This window comes from Mandrillus leucophaeus, unplaced genomic scaffold (genome assembly GCF_000951045.1).
Source record: "Mandrillus leucophaeus isolate KB7577 unplaced genomic scaffold, Mleu.le_1.0 Scaffold2, whole genome shotgun sequence".
NCBI classification, from domain to species: Eukaryota; Metazoa; Chordata; class Mammalia; order Primates; family Cercopithecidae; genus Mandrillus; species Mandrillus leucophaeus.
In genome coordinates, this window is record NW_012102031.1 from 1816075 (window position 1) to 1834366 (window position 18292).

General features: G+C 45.2%; 2 protein-coding genes across 2 annotated transcripts in view; both read right to left on the reverse strand.

Moving 5' to 3' along the window:
• Positions 1-9681, reverse strand: part of RBX1 (ring-box 1, E3 ubiquitin protein ligase) — a 22964-nt gene extending 13283 nt beyond the window's left edge. The window contains exons 1-2 of the mRNA XM_011978794.1: positions 9558-9681; positions 7388-7466 (exon numbers count right to left, since the gene is read on the reverse strand). Coding sequence (XP_011834184.1) covers positions 7388-7466; positions 9558-9635 — 157 coding nt within the window. The 5' untranslated portion in view covers positions 9636-9681. The remainder of the gene's footprint in view (positions 1-7387; positions 7467-9557) is intronic.
• Positions 1-18292, reverse strand: part of XPNPEP3 (X-prolyl aminopeptidase 3, mitochondrial) — a 126070-nt gene that overhangs the window by 13202 nt on the left and 94576 nt on the right. The gene's annotated exons all lie outside the window — the stretch shown is intronic.

The following is an 18292-nucleotide window of genomic DNA, read 5'->3' on the forward strand; positions in this document are numbered from 1 at the left end:
CTCAAAAAATAAATAAATAAATAAAAATAAAATTAAAAAAAGCCAGGCATGGTGGCTCGACCAGGCGTGGTGGCTCATGTCTGTAATTCAGCACTTTGGGAAGCTGAGGCAGGCAGATCATCTGAGGTCAGGAGTTCAAGACCAGCTTGGCCAACATGGCGAAACACCATCTCTTCTAAAAATACAAACAATTTGCCGGGTGTGGTGGGTGGCACATGCCTGTAATCCCAGCTACTAGAGAGGCTGAGGCAGGAGAATCGCTGGAACTTGGGAGGCAGTGGTTGCAGTGAGCTGAGATCACGCCACTGCACTCCACCCTGGGTGACAGAGTGAGACTCCATCTTAAAAAGAAAAAAAAAAAAAAGGATCTAGGGTCTATGCAGTGTATTTAAGAACTTATTGGGACTGGAATACACTACTATATTTAAAAGAATGGTAGAGAAAAGTAAACATAATATCCTTTAAGTTGGATCCTCTACCTTAAGAGGAGGACTATATATTATAAAATTAAATAAGAGTCACAATTATTAAAGTGAAAATCAAAACTGTTTCAAGGTACATCATCATGTTTAAATTTGATCTGGGTCTTTCTTTTGACTGTGGCCATGGCACTACTAACCTAAAGAATCCTTCAGGCTCCCTTCATGGTATAGTTCTTTCCTTCCTCTCCGCCACACCTGGAACATGCTCACCCTGCTATCACTCTCAATTAATCTCCACCCTTCAAGACCCAGCTTAAATCCCTACTTCTTGACTGAAGCTTTTCCTGACGCTTCCACCCTGAGTCATTTTCCTCTCCTTCAGGCACTCTTAACACATCAATTATGAGTATCCCTTTACATACCTGACCTCCCTCCTTCCCCCTCAACTCAAAGCTCCCACAGAGCAGGGACCTGGTCTTTGCCAAGTGCAAAGTAGGCTCTTGGTACTTGAACAAGCAAACAAAAACTATTTCTGTAACTAGAAGAAATACATGACAAATACAGATTCATTCTTATTCTTTTTTTTTTTAGATGGAGTCTCACTCTGTTGCCCAGGCTGAAGGGCAGTGGCACAATCTCTACTCACTGCAACCTCCACCTCTTGGTTCCAGCGATTCTCCCACCTCAGCCTCCCAAGCAGCTGGGATCACAGGTGCGCACCACCATGCCAAGCTAATTTTTTGTATTTTTAGTAGAGATGGGGTTTCACCATGTTGACCAGGCTGGTCTTGAACTTCTGACCTCAAGTGATCTGCCTGCCTCGGCCTCCCAAGGTGCTGGGATTACAGGTGTGAGCCACTGCACCCGACCAAGATTCATTCCTAAGTTTTTTTTTTTTTTTTTTTGAGACAGAGTCTAGCTTTGTCCCCTCAGGCTAGAGGGCACTGGCGCAATCTTGGCTCATTGCAACCTCTGTCTCCCGAGTTCAAGTGATTCTCCTGCCTCAGCCTCCCAAGTAATTGGGACTACAGGCGTGCGTCACCATGCCTGGCTAATTTTTTGTATTTTTAGTAGAGATGGGGTTTCACCACATTGCCCAAGCTGGTCTTGAACTCCTGAGCTCAGGCAATCCACATGCCCTGACCTCCCAAAGTGCTGGGATTACAGGCATGAGCACCGAGCCCGGCCAGATCCATTCTTTGCTAGAAAATTCCTAAGAAAGAACAAAAAGATATAGGAGTGATATTACAGCAATCTAGAATGCCAGATAAGAAGGGACATAGCAGGGAAAACGATTGGTGTAAAATGTGCTCAATACAAACGTTTTCCAGCTTTTGCTGCAGAGAGTAAGTAAGGGGTTGGGTCCAGTTAGTTAAAACAGGTGCAGGAACTGTTCACTGTCAACCCAGAACAGGTAGACAGTGGCACATAATGTGTTCATGTCACACCCCTGCCAAGGCCGAAGCCTATCATGTGATTCTAAAGCTTGGGGACCTTTCGGCTTTGATAGAAAGGCTATGCCACCAAAGAGCTGTTAAGGAAGCAATGGCTTCATCTCAAGAGCAGACAGATTACACTTTCAAAACACTGATAGGGCCAGGCGCAGTGGCTCACGCCTGGAATCCCAGCATTTCGGGAGGCAACACCGGGTGGATCACTCGAGGTCAGGAGTTAAGAGATCAGACTGGCCAACATGGTGAAACCCCATCTCTACTAAAAATACAAAAATTAGCTGGGCGTGCTGGTGCATACCTGCAGTCCCAGCTAGTCGGGAGGATGAGGCAGGAGAATAGCTTGAACCTGGGAGGCAGAGGTTGCAGCGAGCCGAGATCATGCCACAGCACTCCAGCCTGGGCAACAGAATGAGACTCTGTCTCAAACAAACCAAACTAAACCAACCAAACCAAACCAAACCAAACCAAAACACTGATGGATCTGTAGTTTTAGGTAGATACTAACATCTTCTGGGCCAAGGCTGGGTCTAAGATGATGAAGATTCCCCATCATCCGGAATAAGATTACCAGAGGTAACAGAGAAAATAAAACCTAGCATATTTGATTTTTCAGCAACTCCTTAATACAACCAAGAAAGGAGACAATGTAAAATAAAATAAATATAAAGCTATAGGAGAGCATGCAGAATCAATATGGACTTAAAAGAGGAAGTCTTCAGAATCCTACTGAGGCACAGCCATAATCATTCTTATTTACTTACAGCTATGTATATAATTACTCATTTAAGGCCAGACAAGATTTATTAAAATACAGCCATTGCTAAATCTAGATTCTTACTTTCATCTTTAACAAAAATTGTCTTTACAAAAATAAATCCATTTTTTTGTTTTTCTTTACTAAGTTCTTTTCCCATATAAATCCTTTTTTTTTTTTTTTTTTAATATTATGACACTCAAGACTTCTCCTTAGTGTGTATAATAAAAGTGTGTGGCCAGGGGCAGTGGCTCACACCTGTAAGCTCAGTGTTTTGGGAAGGTGAGGCAGAAGGATTGCTTGAGTCCAGGAGTTCAAGACAAGTCTGGACGACATAGCAAGACCCCATCTCTACAAAAAATTTAAAAATTAGCAGCCAGACATGGTGCTTCGCACCTGTAATCCCAGCACTTTGGGGGCCGAGATGGGTGGATCACGAGGTCAGGAGCTCGAGACCAGCCTGGCCAACATAGTGAAACCCTGTCTCTATTAAAAATACAAAAAATTAGCCAGGTGTGGTGGTGGGTACGTGTAATCCCAGCTACTCGGGAAGCTGAGGCAGGAGAATCGTTTGAACCCTGGAGGTGGAGGTTGCAGTGAGCCGAGACTGCGCCATTGCACTTCAGCTGGGTGACAGTGTGAAACTCCGCCTCCAAAAAAAAAAAATTAGCTAGGTGTGGTAGTGCACGCCTGTGGTCCCAGCTACTTAGAGGCTGAGGCAGGAGGACTGCTTGATCCCAGGTCAAGGCTATAGTGAGCTATGATTGTGCCACTGCACTCCAGCCTGGGCAATTGAGTGAGACCCTATTGCTAACAAAAAAAATACATAAAAATAAAAAAAAAAAAACAAACAGTGTTTCTCTTTTTGAGATAGAGTCTCACTCTCTCACCTAGGCCGGAGTGCAGTGGAGAGAAATCTTGACTCACTGTCACCTCTGCCTCCCAGGTTCAAGGGATCTTCCCACCTCAGCTCCCAAGTAGCTGGGACCACAGGCATAGGCCACCATGCCTGGCTAATTTTTTGTAGAGACAGGGTTTCGCCATGTTGCCCAGGCTGGTCTTGAACTCCCAGTCTCAAGCAATCTGCCTGCCTCACACCCAAAGTCTTAGTGTTTACAGGTGTGAGCCACCTCACCTGGCCAAGAGTGTCTTTTTTTTTTAAGACAAAGTTTTGCTCTTTTTGTCCAGGATGGAGTGCAATGGCAGGATCTCGGCTCACTGCAACCTTCACCTCCCAGGTTCAAGTGATTCTCCTGCTTCAGCCTCCCATGTAGCTGAGATTACAAGCGTACACTACCACACCTGGCTAATTTTGTATTTTTAGTAGAGATGGGGTTTCACCATGTTGGCCAGGTTGGTCTCGAACTCCTGACCTCAGGTGATCCACCCTCCTCGAACTCCCAAATGTGGGATTCCAAATGTGAGCCACCATGCCCGGCCCAAGAGTGTGTTTCTTAAAGGTAAAGACTTGAGGTCGGGCATGGTGGCTCACAGTTATAATCCTGGCACTTTGGGAGGCCAAAGGGGGTGGTTTGCTTGAGGCCAGGAGTTTGAGTGGGTCACGTCTGTAATCCCTGCACTTTGAGAGGCCCAGGTGGACAGATCACTTGAGGTACGGAGTTCGAGATCAGCCTGGCCAACATGGCGAAACCCTATCTCTAGTAAAAATACAAAAAATTAGCCGGGTGAAGTGGCCCACACCTGTAATCCCAGCTACATGGGAGGCCGAGGCAGGAGAATCACTTGAACATGGGAGGCGGAGGTCGCAGCGAGCCAAGATTGCGTCATTGCACTCCAGCCTGAGAGATAAACAGAGACTCTGTCTCAAAAAAAAAAAAAAAAAAAAAAAAGGTAAAGACCTGATCTCTGTCACTGTTTTATCCTGGTGCCTACCAGGACGCTCAGGATATATTCATTGGATAAATAAAAGATACGACTTAGAAAATACTTTCATAAGGTTTTTGTTATAAGATTTCAATATCCTACTTCATCTGACATTCGAAATATGTTATGAAACAAAACAGGTATTCCACTGAAAGCCTAATGTGATGTCTCAAGCATTTCACTCTAAGAGAAGACAGAATATGGATCGCCTTTGTCTTCTGTGGTACTTCTAAGAAGTACATTCTCTCATATCCAGAGACACATATACACTGACTTAAATATAGAGAAAAAAAAAATCAGGGTTGTATATAAGATCATTAAAAATAATTAACTATTTTCAAAATAGAGCCCCAATAAAGTAAAACTTTCTCTGGGTGTAACTCCTTGTGAAAATGCAAGGCCCAGAAACTGGCAAGCATGTAATCAAAGACCCCACCCAAACACATTTGAAACCATGCATATGTTTTTCTGTGATGGGCTCACGTCATCTATATTAAACATCATGGTAGCTGCTGATCTCCCTTGGCTGTAGTGTGAAGAGATAAACAGTGTCAAAAGCTCAAAGAAGCCAAGGGCAATACATGACCAGTATATGCCATGACTGCTTTCCAACAGAAAATATTTGATTCGTGCTTTCCAAGTTGAAAACATCTGAGCAAGTTTAAGATAAGATCTAAAGCTCAACTCTGGGTTAGTGTTACATTGCACAATAAAGTAGTTATTAACCACATGTGACTATTGAGCACTTGAAATGTGGCTAGTCTGAATCCAGATGTGTTATAAGTGTAAAATACACACTGAATTTCAAAGATGGTACAAAGACAGAATGTAAAATATCTCCTTTTTTTACATTAATTACATGTTGAAATAAAAATATTTTGGCTATAAAAGGTTAAATAAAATAGATTAATTTCACCTTTTTATTTTCTTTTTACTTTATGAATGTGGGTACTAGAAAATTTCAGGCCAGCTACAGTGGCTCACGCCTATACATTTTGGAAGGCCAAAGTGGGAGAATCACTTGAAGCCAGTTCGAGACCAGCCTGGGCAACAAAGCGAGATCCTGTCTCTGAAAAAACAAAAAAAAAGGAAAAAGAAAACTTAAAATTATGTATGTGTTTGTATTTGTGGCTTACATTCAGATTGGACAGTGCTGGGTTAGACAAAACCAAGGAAGAGAACAGGTGAAGAATATTCTAGGCGAGAAAGAATAGGCTATGTAAGGGCTCTGAAAAACAGCATGGACACTTAAGAATGAAAAAGCAGGCCGGGAGCGGTGGCTCATGCTTGTAATCCCAGCACTTTGGGAGGCCAAGGTGGGCAGATCACCTGAGGTCAGGCGTTTCAGACCAGCCTGGCCAACATAGTGAAGCCCTGTCTCTACTAAAAATACAAAAATTAGCTGGGCGTGGTGGCAGGTGCCTGTAATCCCAGCTCTCGAGGAGGCTGAGGCAGGAGAATTGCTTGAAACCAGGGTGCAGAGGTTGCAGTGAGCTGAGATCACGCCACTGCACTCCAGCCTGGGCGACTCCATCTCAAAATAAGAAAAAAAAAAAAAAAAAAGGAAAACTGGCCAGGGGCCATGGCTGCTTTGGCCACCGTAGTTAGTTTAAAAAAAAAAAAAGTGTCCAGGTAAACTAACAGAGTGAGCAGGAGTGACTCAAGATGAAGTTGTAAAGGCAGGTGAGTGATCTGAAAAGTAAGTTCCTATAATTCCAATTCTAGAAACTTAAAGTTTCTTTTCTCCATTTCTGGCCTCAGTAACAAATCATTTTAGTTCCCGGATGAAAAAGTAACCTCTACTGTTCCTGGTGTGATCAACATTCTTGTTCCTTCTACTATAAGGACAGGAAATCAGTCCATCAAAGACTATAATCGGATCACTATGTGCTGACCACTACATGTAATAAAATATGTGGAGATTTAAATGAAATTTCTTTAGTGCAATCAATTACCTATTTAGATATTGGCAATGATTTCCTTTTTATTATGTTTGGGCCTAACATACAAAATACTTACTCCTTAGGCTTCTTTCCTTTGTAAACAATGACCAGCAAAAATTAGCTCAGATAGACATTTTTTTTTTTTTTTTGAGACTCTGAGTCTCAAAAAAAGACTGTGAGTCTTGCTCTGTCGCCCAGGTTGTAGTGCAGTGGTGTGATCTCAGCTCACTGCCACCTCCACCTACCAGGTTCAAACAGCTGTCCTGCCTCAGCCTCTCAAGTAGCTGGGATTACAGACATGCACCACCACGCCCAGGTAATTTTTGTATTTTTGGTAGAGACGGGGTTTCACCATGCTGGACAGGCTGGTCTTGAACTCCTGGCCTCAAATAATCCGCCTGCCTCAGCCTCCCAAAGTGCTGGGTTTACAGGCATGCACCACCACGCCCGGCTAATTTCTGCATTTTTAATAGAGTATTTTTGCATTTTTAATAGAGTCGGGGTTTCACCATGTTGCCCGCCTTGGCCTCCCAAAGTGCTGGGATTACAAGCATGAGCCACCACGCCTCGCCTCAGATAGAATATTTTAGCTCAAAGTTTATTTTCCTCCTTTCAGTATTTCTACCTTTGAGTCTAGGTACAAGATGGGAGATATGCAGGAAGAATCAACAGTGCCTGTTGTCCACAATCAATTCTAAATGTGTCCCTGCCATCTTTAGATTGAGTAGACTTATTCTGAAAGCTGGGTATGCCTCCAGGACATCATAAAAAAACTACTCTATTTCAAACACATCAAGAGACTAGATACAGAAGACCGAGTGCTCAGAGTAGGCTTGATATCTGCTTGTGAAGAAGAAAATCGGTCACATCAAGATAGCCACAAGCTCTGCAACCTTCTCAACTTCCTCCCATCCTCCTCCAATTACTTACAAAGATCCATAATGTGGTTCCTGCAGATGGCACAGTTATCAACCACAATATCCCAGGCCCAGAGGGCTACTGCATTCCACTGCAAAGACAAAAAGAGGGAACAATGCATTCTCCTTATAACACACACACAGTCTTTAGGACTTCAGGCTGCAGTTGTAGTTATCATCTCTGGCCACAGGGAACCACCAAACAAAAGTTTTTGGATATTATGTTAATCTTACTATACCAAAGACAACAGTAGACAACACATACGTTCTCCTATTCTCCAAAAGACTGAGTATATGAACACATAAATTAATGTCATCTTTTAATTTGTTTCCTATAGTTTAAAACAATTTAGTCTGGCCGGACGCAGTGGCTCACGCCCATAATCCTAGCATTTTGGAAGGCTGAGGCGGGTGGATCACCTGAAGTCAGGAGTTCGAGACCAGCCTGGCCAATATGGCGAAACCCCGTCTTTACTAAAAATACAAAAATTAGCCAGGCTTGGTGGCGGGTGTCTATAATGCCAGCTATTTGGGAAGCTAAGGCAGGAGAATCGCTTGAATCTGGGGGACAGAGGTTGCAGTGAGCCGAGATCGTGCCACTGCACTCCAGCCTGGGCGATGGAGTGAGACTCCATCTAAGAAAAAAAAAAAAAAAAAAAGCACGAACTTGAATTTCTGTGCAGGTTTTGGTGGCAGTTGCAGAAGCGCTCAAAATCTGAATAAGTATCTGCTCTTCCAGGCAGCTTTGGAAGCATGAGCAATGAAGTGAAAGCTAGGGAACAGAATGAACTAAGATGATGACTGGATCATAAAACGGGTAATCGTGGGATAAGCTGGATAATTAACTACCCATGTCAGTACACAGAGCAAGGTCATCACTTAAATCTTAGATTACTTCATAACAAATTCTACAATTCACTAGAATTTTGTTCGATTCTTACCATAAAATAAACTGATGTTCTGAACTTTTATATGTTTAGACTCTTCTATTAAGATAATAATTCCAGTAAGAGTTTAACTAAAAGTGGCATTTCATTCATTCAACTCTGGTTTCCTCAATTACAAATACTCCCAAACCTTCATCGCTTTCAAACCCCAGTCTCAGTGCCTAGTAACTTCTTCACCACTTTTCACATCACAGCTTCAACTTGGAGGAAAAGCCCCTACTTCTATTATTCCTCAATATGGCTGGCTGTAACTGAGCAGCAGTGGCCACAATGAGACACCAAAAAGCACTAGGAGGGGGGGATATTGTCAGTGTTTAGCCAGATGTTCCAGGAATATCTTCCCTATTTCAGAATCTCCATTTTGAATAGTTTTCATGTTAGGTGGGAATCGACACTTTTCTCCCAAACTGTGGCAAACCACTAAAATGCATTTCATGCAAAAGACACGTTCCATTTTTGCTTTCCCCTCTTACCAAGTCATTCGCAACTAATACTCAACCCTCCCGAAATGCCACAGGATTTGGGCTCGGATTTTCTTAACAAGTTCCACCATGCTTTTTATTATTATTTCGGAAGGGGGAGATTCTGGACGTGACAGAGAATCCAAGAGTGGGGTGGTTGTGGGAAAAGCCAACAGACGTCTCAGAACAGCCAAGCATTACACTCCAGACTCTAACTCGGCGGTGTGAGGCCCAGAGATGGGGTTAATGGAGGCCTCGGTTCAGCGAGGAACAAGTCTGATCCCTTCAAGTGAGAGGACCCCAAGCTTCAAAAAGGGGCGGAGCAAGATCACTAGCGGGGCTCCTCAGAGGCCTCCAATGCGGTAGGACCTCAGGTTCCAGGCTTTCGCCGCACTGCCCCATCCTCCACCGCCGCAGTCGCTCTGACTCCCCATTCCACCCACCCCACCCCACCCTACCTTCCCCCACCTCTCAACCACTCCAGTGACAGCTCAGGCGCTTGGCTCCCGCCGCCAAGTCGCAACCCCGCGTATCTCAACAAGCAGCTCTGTGATTGGCCCCTCAGCCTCACATCGAAACCAACACTTCCCCTGACAGTGGGCCGCCGTCACGCCGATCAACTCTAAGACCCGCCCCCCGACTTCCTTTCGTGGTACCCGGTCCCAGGAACGCCCTAAAATGAAACCCTTTACTCCGCGCCTCGACCATCCTCGGGCCTGCCAGCCAGATCCGCGCCTCTCTAGCTTCCCTGAGGAAGGCGCTGGCGAGACCCAACCTTTTTCACTTCAAAGCGCTTCTTGCCCGCGCCGCTGTTGGTGCCGCTCGGGGTATCCACATCCATCGCTGCCGCCATTTTGGAAACACACGGTCTGTCGTCCGACCACCGCGCCTGCGCAGCAGCGCACACCTCGTTCCCCCAGCCTCCCCGGCACCTCCTCCCGCACCCCACCCCTTACTGGCGCGCGTGGGGGAGGTGGGGGCGGAGCACGTGACCACGCCTCTTAAAGGGGCTATCGCAGGTCGCCCCACCCGCGAAGTGTCGGCCGGGGAGGGGGCGGTGGCCGGAGTGGGTGGGGCGGGGCCGGGCGGGGCCGAGGCTACGTGAGCTAGCCTGGTAGAAACGTTCGAAAGGGCTCGATGTCGCCGCCTCCTCTGGGAAGCCCCCGGCCGCACTCCATCAGCTGGGGCGGCGGCTGCTTCCTCCGCCTGAGCCGGACCTGCGCCGCAGTCCTGTCCTGCCTACCGGGCTCGCCCGGTCGCCGCGCGACTCCCATTGCTAGCCGGGGTGGGCGCCCGCCGCCTGCCCCGAAACCTGAGAGCCCTCGCTGGTCTTTCGCAGACTGTGACCCACCTCCGAGCCAGGCCCAAGGCACAGTTCCCGTGGGAGGACTGGGGCCCAGGCACCGTCTGGTCTCCGATTTCTGTTCGGGAACTGCTCAGGGATCGATGGGGAAAGAGGAGAGCCCCGAAGGTCCTCCCTAAGGCCAGACTGAGCAGGCCCCCAGTGCTGCCCTCATCCCCCCGCCAAGCCTGGAGGGTGGCCTCTGCGCCCGCTTAGTCGCAGTCCTAGGACCGCCTTTGGTCGTGGTGCGCGGTTTCACCGTGGCGTGTGTCAGTCCCCACTCCTCATTCCTCAGTTGTCATCTGTGTAGGGTGATTTCTTCCCAGTCTGTGTCCTCTTTCCGCTACTTGTGCTATAGTGAAACCGACCCATCTGCAGTCGCTGTATTTCTTTAATTTTTGTGAAGCATTCTGACTTTTTGGGGTTTTTTTTTGAGACGGAGTTTCGCTCTTGTTGCCCAGGCTGGAGTGCACTGGCGCGATTTCGGCTCACTGCAACCTCCACCTCCCGGGTCCAAGCGATTCTCCTGCCTCAGCCTCCCTAGTAGCTGGGATTACAGGTGTCCGCCACCACGCCCTGCTCATTTTTTGTATTTTTAGTAGAAACGGGTTTTTACCATGTTGGCCAGGCCGGTCTCGAACTCCTGACCTCAGGTGATCCGCCTGCCTCGGCCTCCCAAAGTGCTGGAATTACAGGCTAGAGCCGATTTTTTTTGTTTTAAATAGAGACAAGGTCTCACTCTGTTTCCCAGGCTGGTCTCGAACTCCTCGGCTCAAGCGATCCTCCCACTTCGACCTCCCAAAGTGCTAGGATCACAGGAGTGCACCACCGCGCCCGACCCAAGCACCTGTACTTTGTGTCACTCTCCCATTTCTCGCTAGACCAGGACTCCCTTTGACATCTCTAACCTTGCAGAGGTATGACTCCGCCAGAGCACTCTTAGATCTCGTACAGGTGATTTGAAGCCTTTTATTTTCTCTTAAAAGATAACTGGAGAGTAATGGAGTGTGCTGACACTATTGCTAAAGAGAAAGAATTGGCCAGGTGCGGTGGCTCACGCCTGTAATCCCAGCATTTTGGAAGGCCAAGGCGGGTCGATCACCTGAGGTCGGAAGTTCGAGACCAGCCTGACCAACATGGCGAAACCTCATCTCTACTAAAAATACAAAAATTAGCTGGGCGTGGTGGCACGCGCCTGTAGTCCCAGCTACTCGGGAGGCTGATCTTGAACCCGGGAGGCGGAGGTGACAGTGAGCTGAGATCGAGCCACTGAACTCCAGCTTGGGTGACAGAGTGAGACTCCGTTCCCAAAAAAATAATAATAAAAGAGAAAGAATTGCCATTTGTTTATTTGTTAGTCATAAACAGGCACAACAGATCCGGGAAAACACCACCACAGCTTTATCCAGACTTGGAAAGAAAAATTGTGTGAGACAGACCTTAAAGGGCTACAAGAACCCTACAAAGTTTTTTTTAGCCCAAGTTGTAATGACTTTATGTTAAAATTTCTGTTGTTAATTTATTGTGCGCCTACAGGCCCTGACAGGAATACTAGAAACCCACTGTAAATTAAGGTATTGAGGACATACTTATCCATCATTCAACAAAAGTATCGATATTTACCAGGTTCTATTTTAAACAGAAGAGACATAATAACAGTCAAACCCCTAGTTAGGGAATAAGACACAAGTCAACAAATAAATACATCAGGAAGTCTCAGGGCCAGTTAAGGTGTCTCGCGCCTGTAATCCCAGCACTTTGGGAGGCCAAGGCAGGCGGATCACCGGAGGTCAGGAGTTAAGAGACCAGCCTGACCAACATGGTGAAAGCCCATCTCTACTAAAAGTACAAAAACAAAAATGAGCTGGGCGTGGTGGCAGGCACCTGTAGTCCCAGCTACTGGGGAGGCTGAGGCAGGAGAATGGATTGAACCCAGGAGGTGGAGGTTCCAGTGAGCCGAGATAGTGCCACTGCACTTCAGCCTGGGCAACAAAGCGAGAGTCTATCTCAAAAATAAATAAATAAATAAAAAGTTTCAGGTATCTGCCAGGCAGGGTGGCTCAGGCCTGTAATCCCAGCACTTTGGGAGGCCAAGGCAGGCTGATCACTTGAGTCCAGGAGTTCCAGACCAGCCTGGCCAACATGGCGAAACGTCGTCTCTACAAAAAAATACAAAAATTAGCTAGGCAAGGTGGCACATGCCTGTAGTCCCAGCTACTCTGGAGGCTGAGGGGGGAGGATTACCTGAGCCCTGTACATGGAGGTTGCAGTGAGCTGAGATGGTGCCACTGCATACCAGCCTGGGTGACAGAGCAAGACCCTATCTCATAATAAATTAATAAAAAATGCTGCATTGAAAAAAGTCTCTGGCTGGGCACAGTGGCTCATGCCTGTAATCCCAGCACTTTGGGAGGCCGAGGCGGGTGAATTACCTGAGGTCAGGAGTTCGAGACTAGCCCAGCCTAAGTGGCAAAACCCCGTCTCTACTAAAAATATAAAAATTAGCTGGGCGTGGTGGTGGGCACCTGTAATCCCAGCTACTTGGGAGGCTGAGGCAGGAGAATTGCTTGAACCTGGGACATGGCAGTTGCAGTGAGCCGAGATTGTGCCACTGCACTCCAGCCTGGATGGCAGAGTGAGACTCATTCTCAACAACAACAAAAAAGTGTCAGGTATTAATAAGTGCTATGAAGAAAACAAGGTAATGAGATTGAGAGGAGAAGGAGGCCACAGTAAATTGGGTGATTAAATAAGGTTTCTATGAAGAGTGACATTTAAGCTGAAGTTGTTTAAATGGCCCTACATGATCTGCTTCCCCATCCAATTTACATATACCTTTGAAAATATCTTTTCTAAGTTGGGCATGTGGTCCCAGCTACTCAGGAGGCTAAGGACGTGGGAGAATCCCTTGAACTTGGGAATTCGAGGCTGTAGTAAGCTGAAATTGCACCACTGTGCTCCAGCCTGAGTGACAGAGAAAGACCCTATCTCCTAACAAACAAACGTATTTTGACATTTACTTGTATATTAGGATTATTGTTTTTTGTGTATCCTTAGCAAGAAGAGGGAATTTTGATTTGTTTATTGGTAACAAAAACTGGTACATTGTATGTGCTCATTATGTGTTGAGTAAAGAAATTTGGAGCTTACTGAGCAAGCAGAAAGTAGTAAGAGATGTCAGAGAGGCAGGCAGGGGCCAGAGCATCTATTTTATTGTAGATCTTATGGGAAGGCATTGAAGGTTTTTTTTTTTTTTTTTAGAGTCTTGCTCTGTTGCCCAGGCTGGAGTGCAGTGGTCTAATCTCAGCTCACTGCAGCCTCCACCTCCCGGGTTCAAGCAATTCTCCTTCTGCAGCCTCCCCTGTAGCTGGGATTATAGGCGCCCCCCACCACACCTGGGTAAGTTTTTGTATTTTTAGCTCAGGTATCTGCCAGGCAGGGTGGCTTGTGCCTATAATCCCAGCACTTTGGGAGGCCAAAGCAGGTGGATCACTTGAGGTAAGGAGTTCGAGACCAGCCTGACCAACATGGTGAAACCCCATCTCTACCAAAAATATAAAAAATTAGCCAGGTATGGTGGCTTGTGCCTGTAATCCCAGCTACTTGGGAGGCTAAGATAGGAGAATGACTTGAACCCAGGAGGCAGAGGTTGCAGTGAGCTGAGATTGTGCCACTGCACTCCAACCTGGGCGACAGAGAAAGACTCTGTCTAAAAAAAAAAAAAAAAAAAAAGAAAAGAAAAAGAAAAAAGAACCAAATGGAAGTCTTAGAACTGAAAAATGCAAATAACTGAATTAAAAAACTCTCAGTGGATGGGATCAACAACAGAATGGAAGTGACATTTTTCCCAACAGAAGCTGGGAGGAAAAAAAGACATGGAAGTGACAGAAGAAAAAAAAATAACTGAACTGGAGGATAGAACAATAGAAATAAGGCTGGATGTGGTGGCTCACACCTCTAATCCCAGCACTTTGGGAAGCTGAGGCAGGCGGATTGTCTGAGCTCAGGAGTTTGAGACCAGCCTGGGCAACATGGTGAAACCCTGTCCCTACTAAAAGTACAAAAAATTAGCCAGGTGTGATGGTGCGTGCCTGTATTCCCAGCTACTTGGGAGGCTGAGGCAGGAGAATCACTTGAACCTGGGAGGCAGACCTTGTGGTGAGCTGAGATTGCACCACTGCACTCCAGCTTGGGCAACAGAGTGAGACTGTCTCCAAAAAACAAACAAGAAACCAGAACAATAGAAATTACCCGATCTGAACAAGAAAGAGAAAATAGACTGAAAACAAAATTAAAAACAGCCTGTGAACCTGTGGAAATACTACAAAAGATCTAATATTTGTGTCATCAGGGTTCCAGGAGGAGAGGATAAAGAGGGCCAGGTTGAAAAGTTAGTTGGCGAAATAAAGGCTGCATACTCGCCAACTTTGGCAAGAAAAATCTGTAGATTCAAGAAGCTGAGCAAACACTACACAGAATACACCCACAGAAACCCATACCACAACACATCACAATTAAACTTCTGAAAACTAAAAGGAGAAGAAATTTCGAAAGCAGCCAGAGAAAACACCTTACCTAAAGAGGAAAAATCATTTGAATGGCAGATTTCTCACCACAAACCACAAAGGCCAGCAGAAGTGGCAAAATGTTTTTCATGCAAAAAGCGAATACAAAAAAACACTTGTCAACTCAGAACACTGTATGTAGTGAAAATGTCCTTCAGGAATCAAGGGGGAATCAAGACATTTGGTTGTCTCTGTCGCTCTGTCACCCAGGCTGGAGTGCAGTGGCACGATCTCAGTAGAGTGACAGAGAATATGTCACCAGTAGGCCTTCCCCCAGAAAGGGCTAAAAGAAGTTCTCTAAAAAGAAAGAAAACAATAAAACAAGGACTTTGGAAAATTAGAAAGAAAAAACAAACTCAGAAAGTAAATATATGGGCAAATACAATAAGCTTTTCTTCTCTTGAGTTTTCTAAGTTATGTTTGACAGTTGAAGTAAAAAATTTTTTTTGGAGACAGAGTCTTGCTCTGTTGCCCAGGCTGGAGTGCAGTAGTGTAATCTCAGCTCACTACAACTTCCACCTCCTGGGTTCAAGCAGTTCTCATGCCTCAGCCTCCCAGGTAGCTGGGATTACAGGCATGTGCCACCATGCCCGGCTAATTTTTTTTTTTTTTTTTTTTTTTTAGTAGAGATAGGGTTTCACCTTATTGGCCAGGCTGGTCTCGAACTCCTGATCTCAGGTGATCTGTCCGCCTTGGCCTCCCAAAGTGCTGGGATTATAGGCATGAGCCACTGCACCTGGCCTAAAATAAAAATTACAGCATTCCCAGGTCTTTGGGAGGCCAAGGCAGGCAGATCACGAGGCCAAGAGATCGAGACCATCTTGGCTAACATGGTGAAACCCCATCTCAGTGAAACCCTATCTCTACTAAAAATACAAAAAATTAGCCAGGCATGGTGGCACATGCCTGTAGTCCCAGCTACTCGGGAGGCTGAGGCCGAAGAATCGTTTGAACCTGGGAGGCAGAGGTTGCACCCGGGATGCAGAGGTGGCAGTGTGCTGAGATCGTGCCACTGCGCTCCAGCCTGGATGACAGAGCGAGACTTCGTCTCCAAAAAAAAAAAAAAAAATTATAGTATCATCTAATATAGTCCTAAGTCTGTATGGAGAAAATATTTCAAACAATTATAAACTGGGAAGGGTGAAGGGACACAGAAGGATGTAAAGTTTTTATATTTCTCTCAAACTGGTAAAATGATGACATTAGTAGACTGTCATAAGTCATGTATATAAGAGCAGTCACTTAAAAAGCTATACAAAGAGCTGGGGGCGGTGGCTCACGCCTGTTATCCCAGCGCTTTGGGAGGCTGAGGCGGGAGGTCAGGAGATTGAGACCATCCTGGCTAACACAGTGAAACCCCGTCCCTACTAAAAATACAAAAAATTAGCCGGGCGTGGTGGTGGGCGCCTGTAATCCCAGCTACTCAGGAGGCTGAGGCAGGAGAATGGCGTAAACCCGGGAGGCAGAGCTTGCAGTGAGCTGAGATCGCACCATTGCACTCCAGCCTGGGCAACAAGAGCAAAGCTCCGTCTCAAAAAAAAAATGAAATAATCACTTCAACCTGAGGAAGCTGATTAGAAAAATAGAAAAAATTAAAATTAAAAAAAAATGACAGACTTTGGCCCTAACATATCAACAATTACATTAAATGCAAATAGTCTAAATATACCAATTAAAAGACAGACATTGGCAGAGTGGATTTAAAAAAAAAAAAAAACAGTTGTATACTATCTGCAAGAAATTCACTACAAATATGATATAGGCAAGTTGCAAGTAAAAGGATGGAAAAAGTTATGTCATACAAGCATTCATCAAAGGAAAGCAAGAGTGACTATAGTAAAATAAACTAAAGTGGACTTTGGAGCAAAGAAGATTAACATAGAAAGAGCGGGACATTATACAACGCTGAAAGAGTCAATCCACTAAGAAGACATAGCAATCCTAAATGTGTACGCACTAAAACACAGCACTGCAAAACGTGAAGTGAAAACTGATAGACCTAAAAGAAGAAATAGATAAGTCCAAGCCAGGTGTGGTAGCCCACACCTGTAATCCAAGCACTTTGGAAGGCCAAAGTGGGAGGATTGCTTGAACATAGGAGTTGACTGGTCTGGGCAACATAGTGAGACCCTGCCTCACAAAAAATAAAAAAAAATTAGCCAGGCATGGTGCCACACACCTGTGGTCTAAGCTACATGGGAGGCTGAGGTGGGAGGATCTCTTGAGCCTGGGAGGTTGAGGCTGCAGTGAGCCATGATTGCCCCACTGCACTACCGCCTGGGTAACAGAGTGAGACCCTGTTTCAAAAAAAAAAAAGGAAAAAAAATGTAATGACTCAGGCAAAATTGATCACTTTCTCAAAAAACACAAATTACTACAACTCATCCAAGACAAAATAGATAATTTGAATAGCCATATAACTTTTTATTATTTATTTATTTTTTGAGACAGAATCTCACTCTGTTGCCCTGGCTGGAGTGCAGTGGTGTGATCTCGGCTCACTGCAAACTCTGCCTCCCGGCTTCAAGCGATTCTTGTGCCTCAGCCTCCTGAGTAGGTGGGACTACAGATGCATGCCACCATGCCCGGCTAATTTTTGTATTTTTAGCAGAGGCGGGGCTTTGCCATGTTGCCCAGGCTGGTCTCGAACTCCTGCCCTCCTTGGCCTCCCAACGTGCTGGGATTATAGGTGTGAGCCCGGGAGGTAGAAATTGCAGTGAGCTGAGATGGTGCTACTGCCCTCAGCCTGGGCAATAGACCCAGAAATTGTCTCAAAGGAAAAAACAAAAAGTTGAGGATCATGTATAATTTTGTGAAGCTAGTTTTACCCTGATAACAAAACCACACAGAGTACAAAAAAGAAAGCGACAGAAACAATAACTCTCATGAATATACACACAAAAATCCTCAACAAAATATTAGCAAATAATACCTACAAAAATTTTAAAAATTTTTGTTAATGGGACAAAATTAGCAAATATAATCCAACAATTTATAAAAATAATTATTCATCATGACCAAGTGGGGGTTTTTTCAGGGATGCAAGGCTGGTTCAGTATTTCAAAATAAATCAATGGATTCTTCCATATTAATGACTCGAAGAAAAATCACATGATTATATCAATAGGTGCTCACAAAACATTTGCAAAATTAAACATCCATTCATGATATAAATTCTCAGAAAAATAGGAATAGAAGAGGAACTTCCTCAATTTGATAAGGAGCATGTACAAAAACCCTACCGCCAATGTTATACACCTGGTCCTCCGTATCTGTGGATTCAACCAACAAGGGATCAAAAATACTTGGGGAAAAAAACCCCAATAAGGATGTTGTGTTTGTACTGAACACGTACAGCCTTTTTTTCCTTGTCATTATTTCCTACCTAGACTATATGGTATGTCAACTATTTACATAGCGTTTACATTGTATTATAAGTAATCTAGAGATAATTTAAAGTATGCAGGAAGATATGCCTAGGTTATATGCAAATACTACACCATTTTATCTCAGGGACTTGAAGATCCCAGGATTTTGGTATATGTTGGGGATCCTGGAGCCAATCTCCCATGGACATCAAGGGACAAGTGTACTTAATGGTGA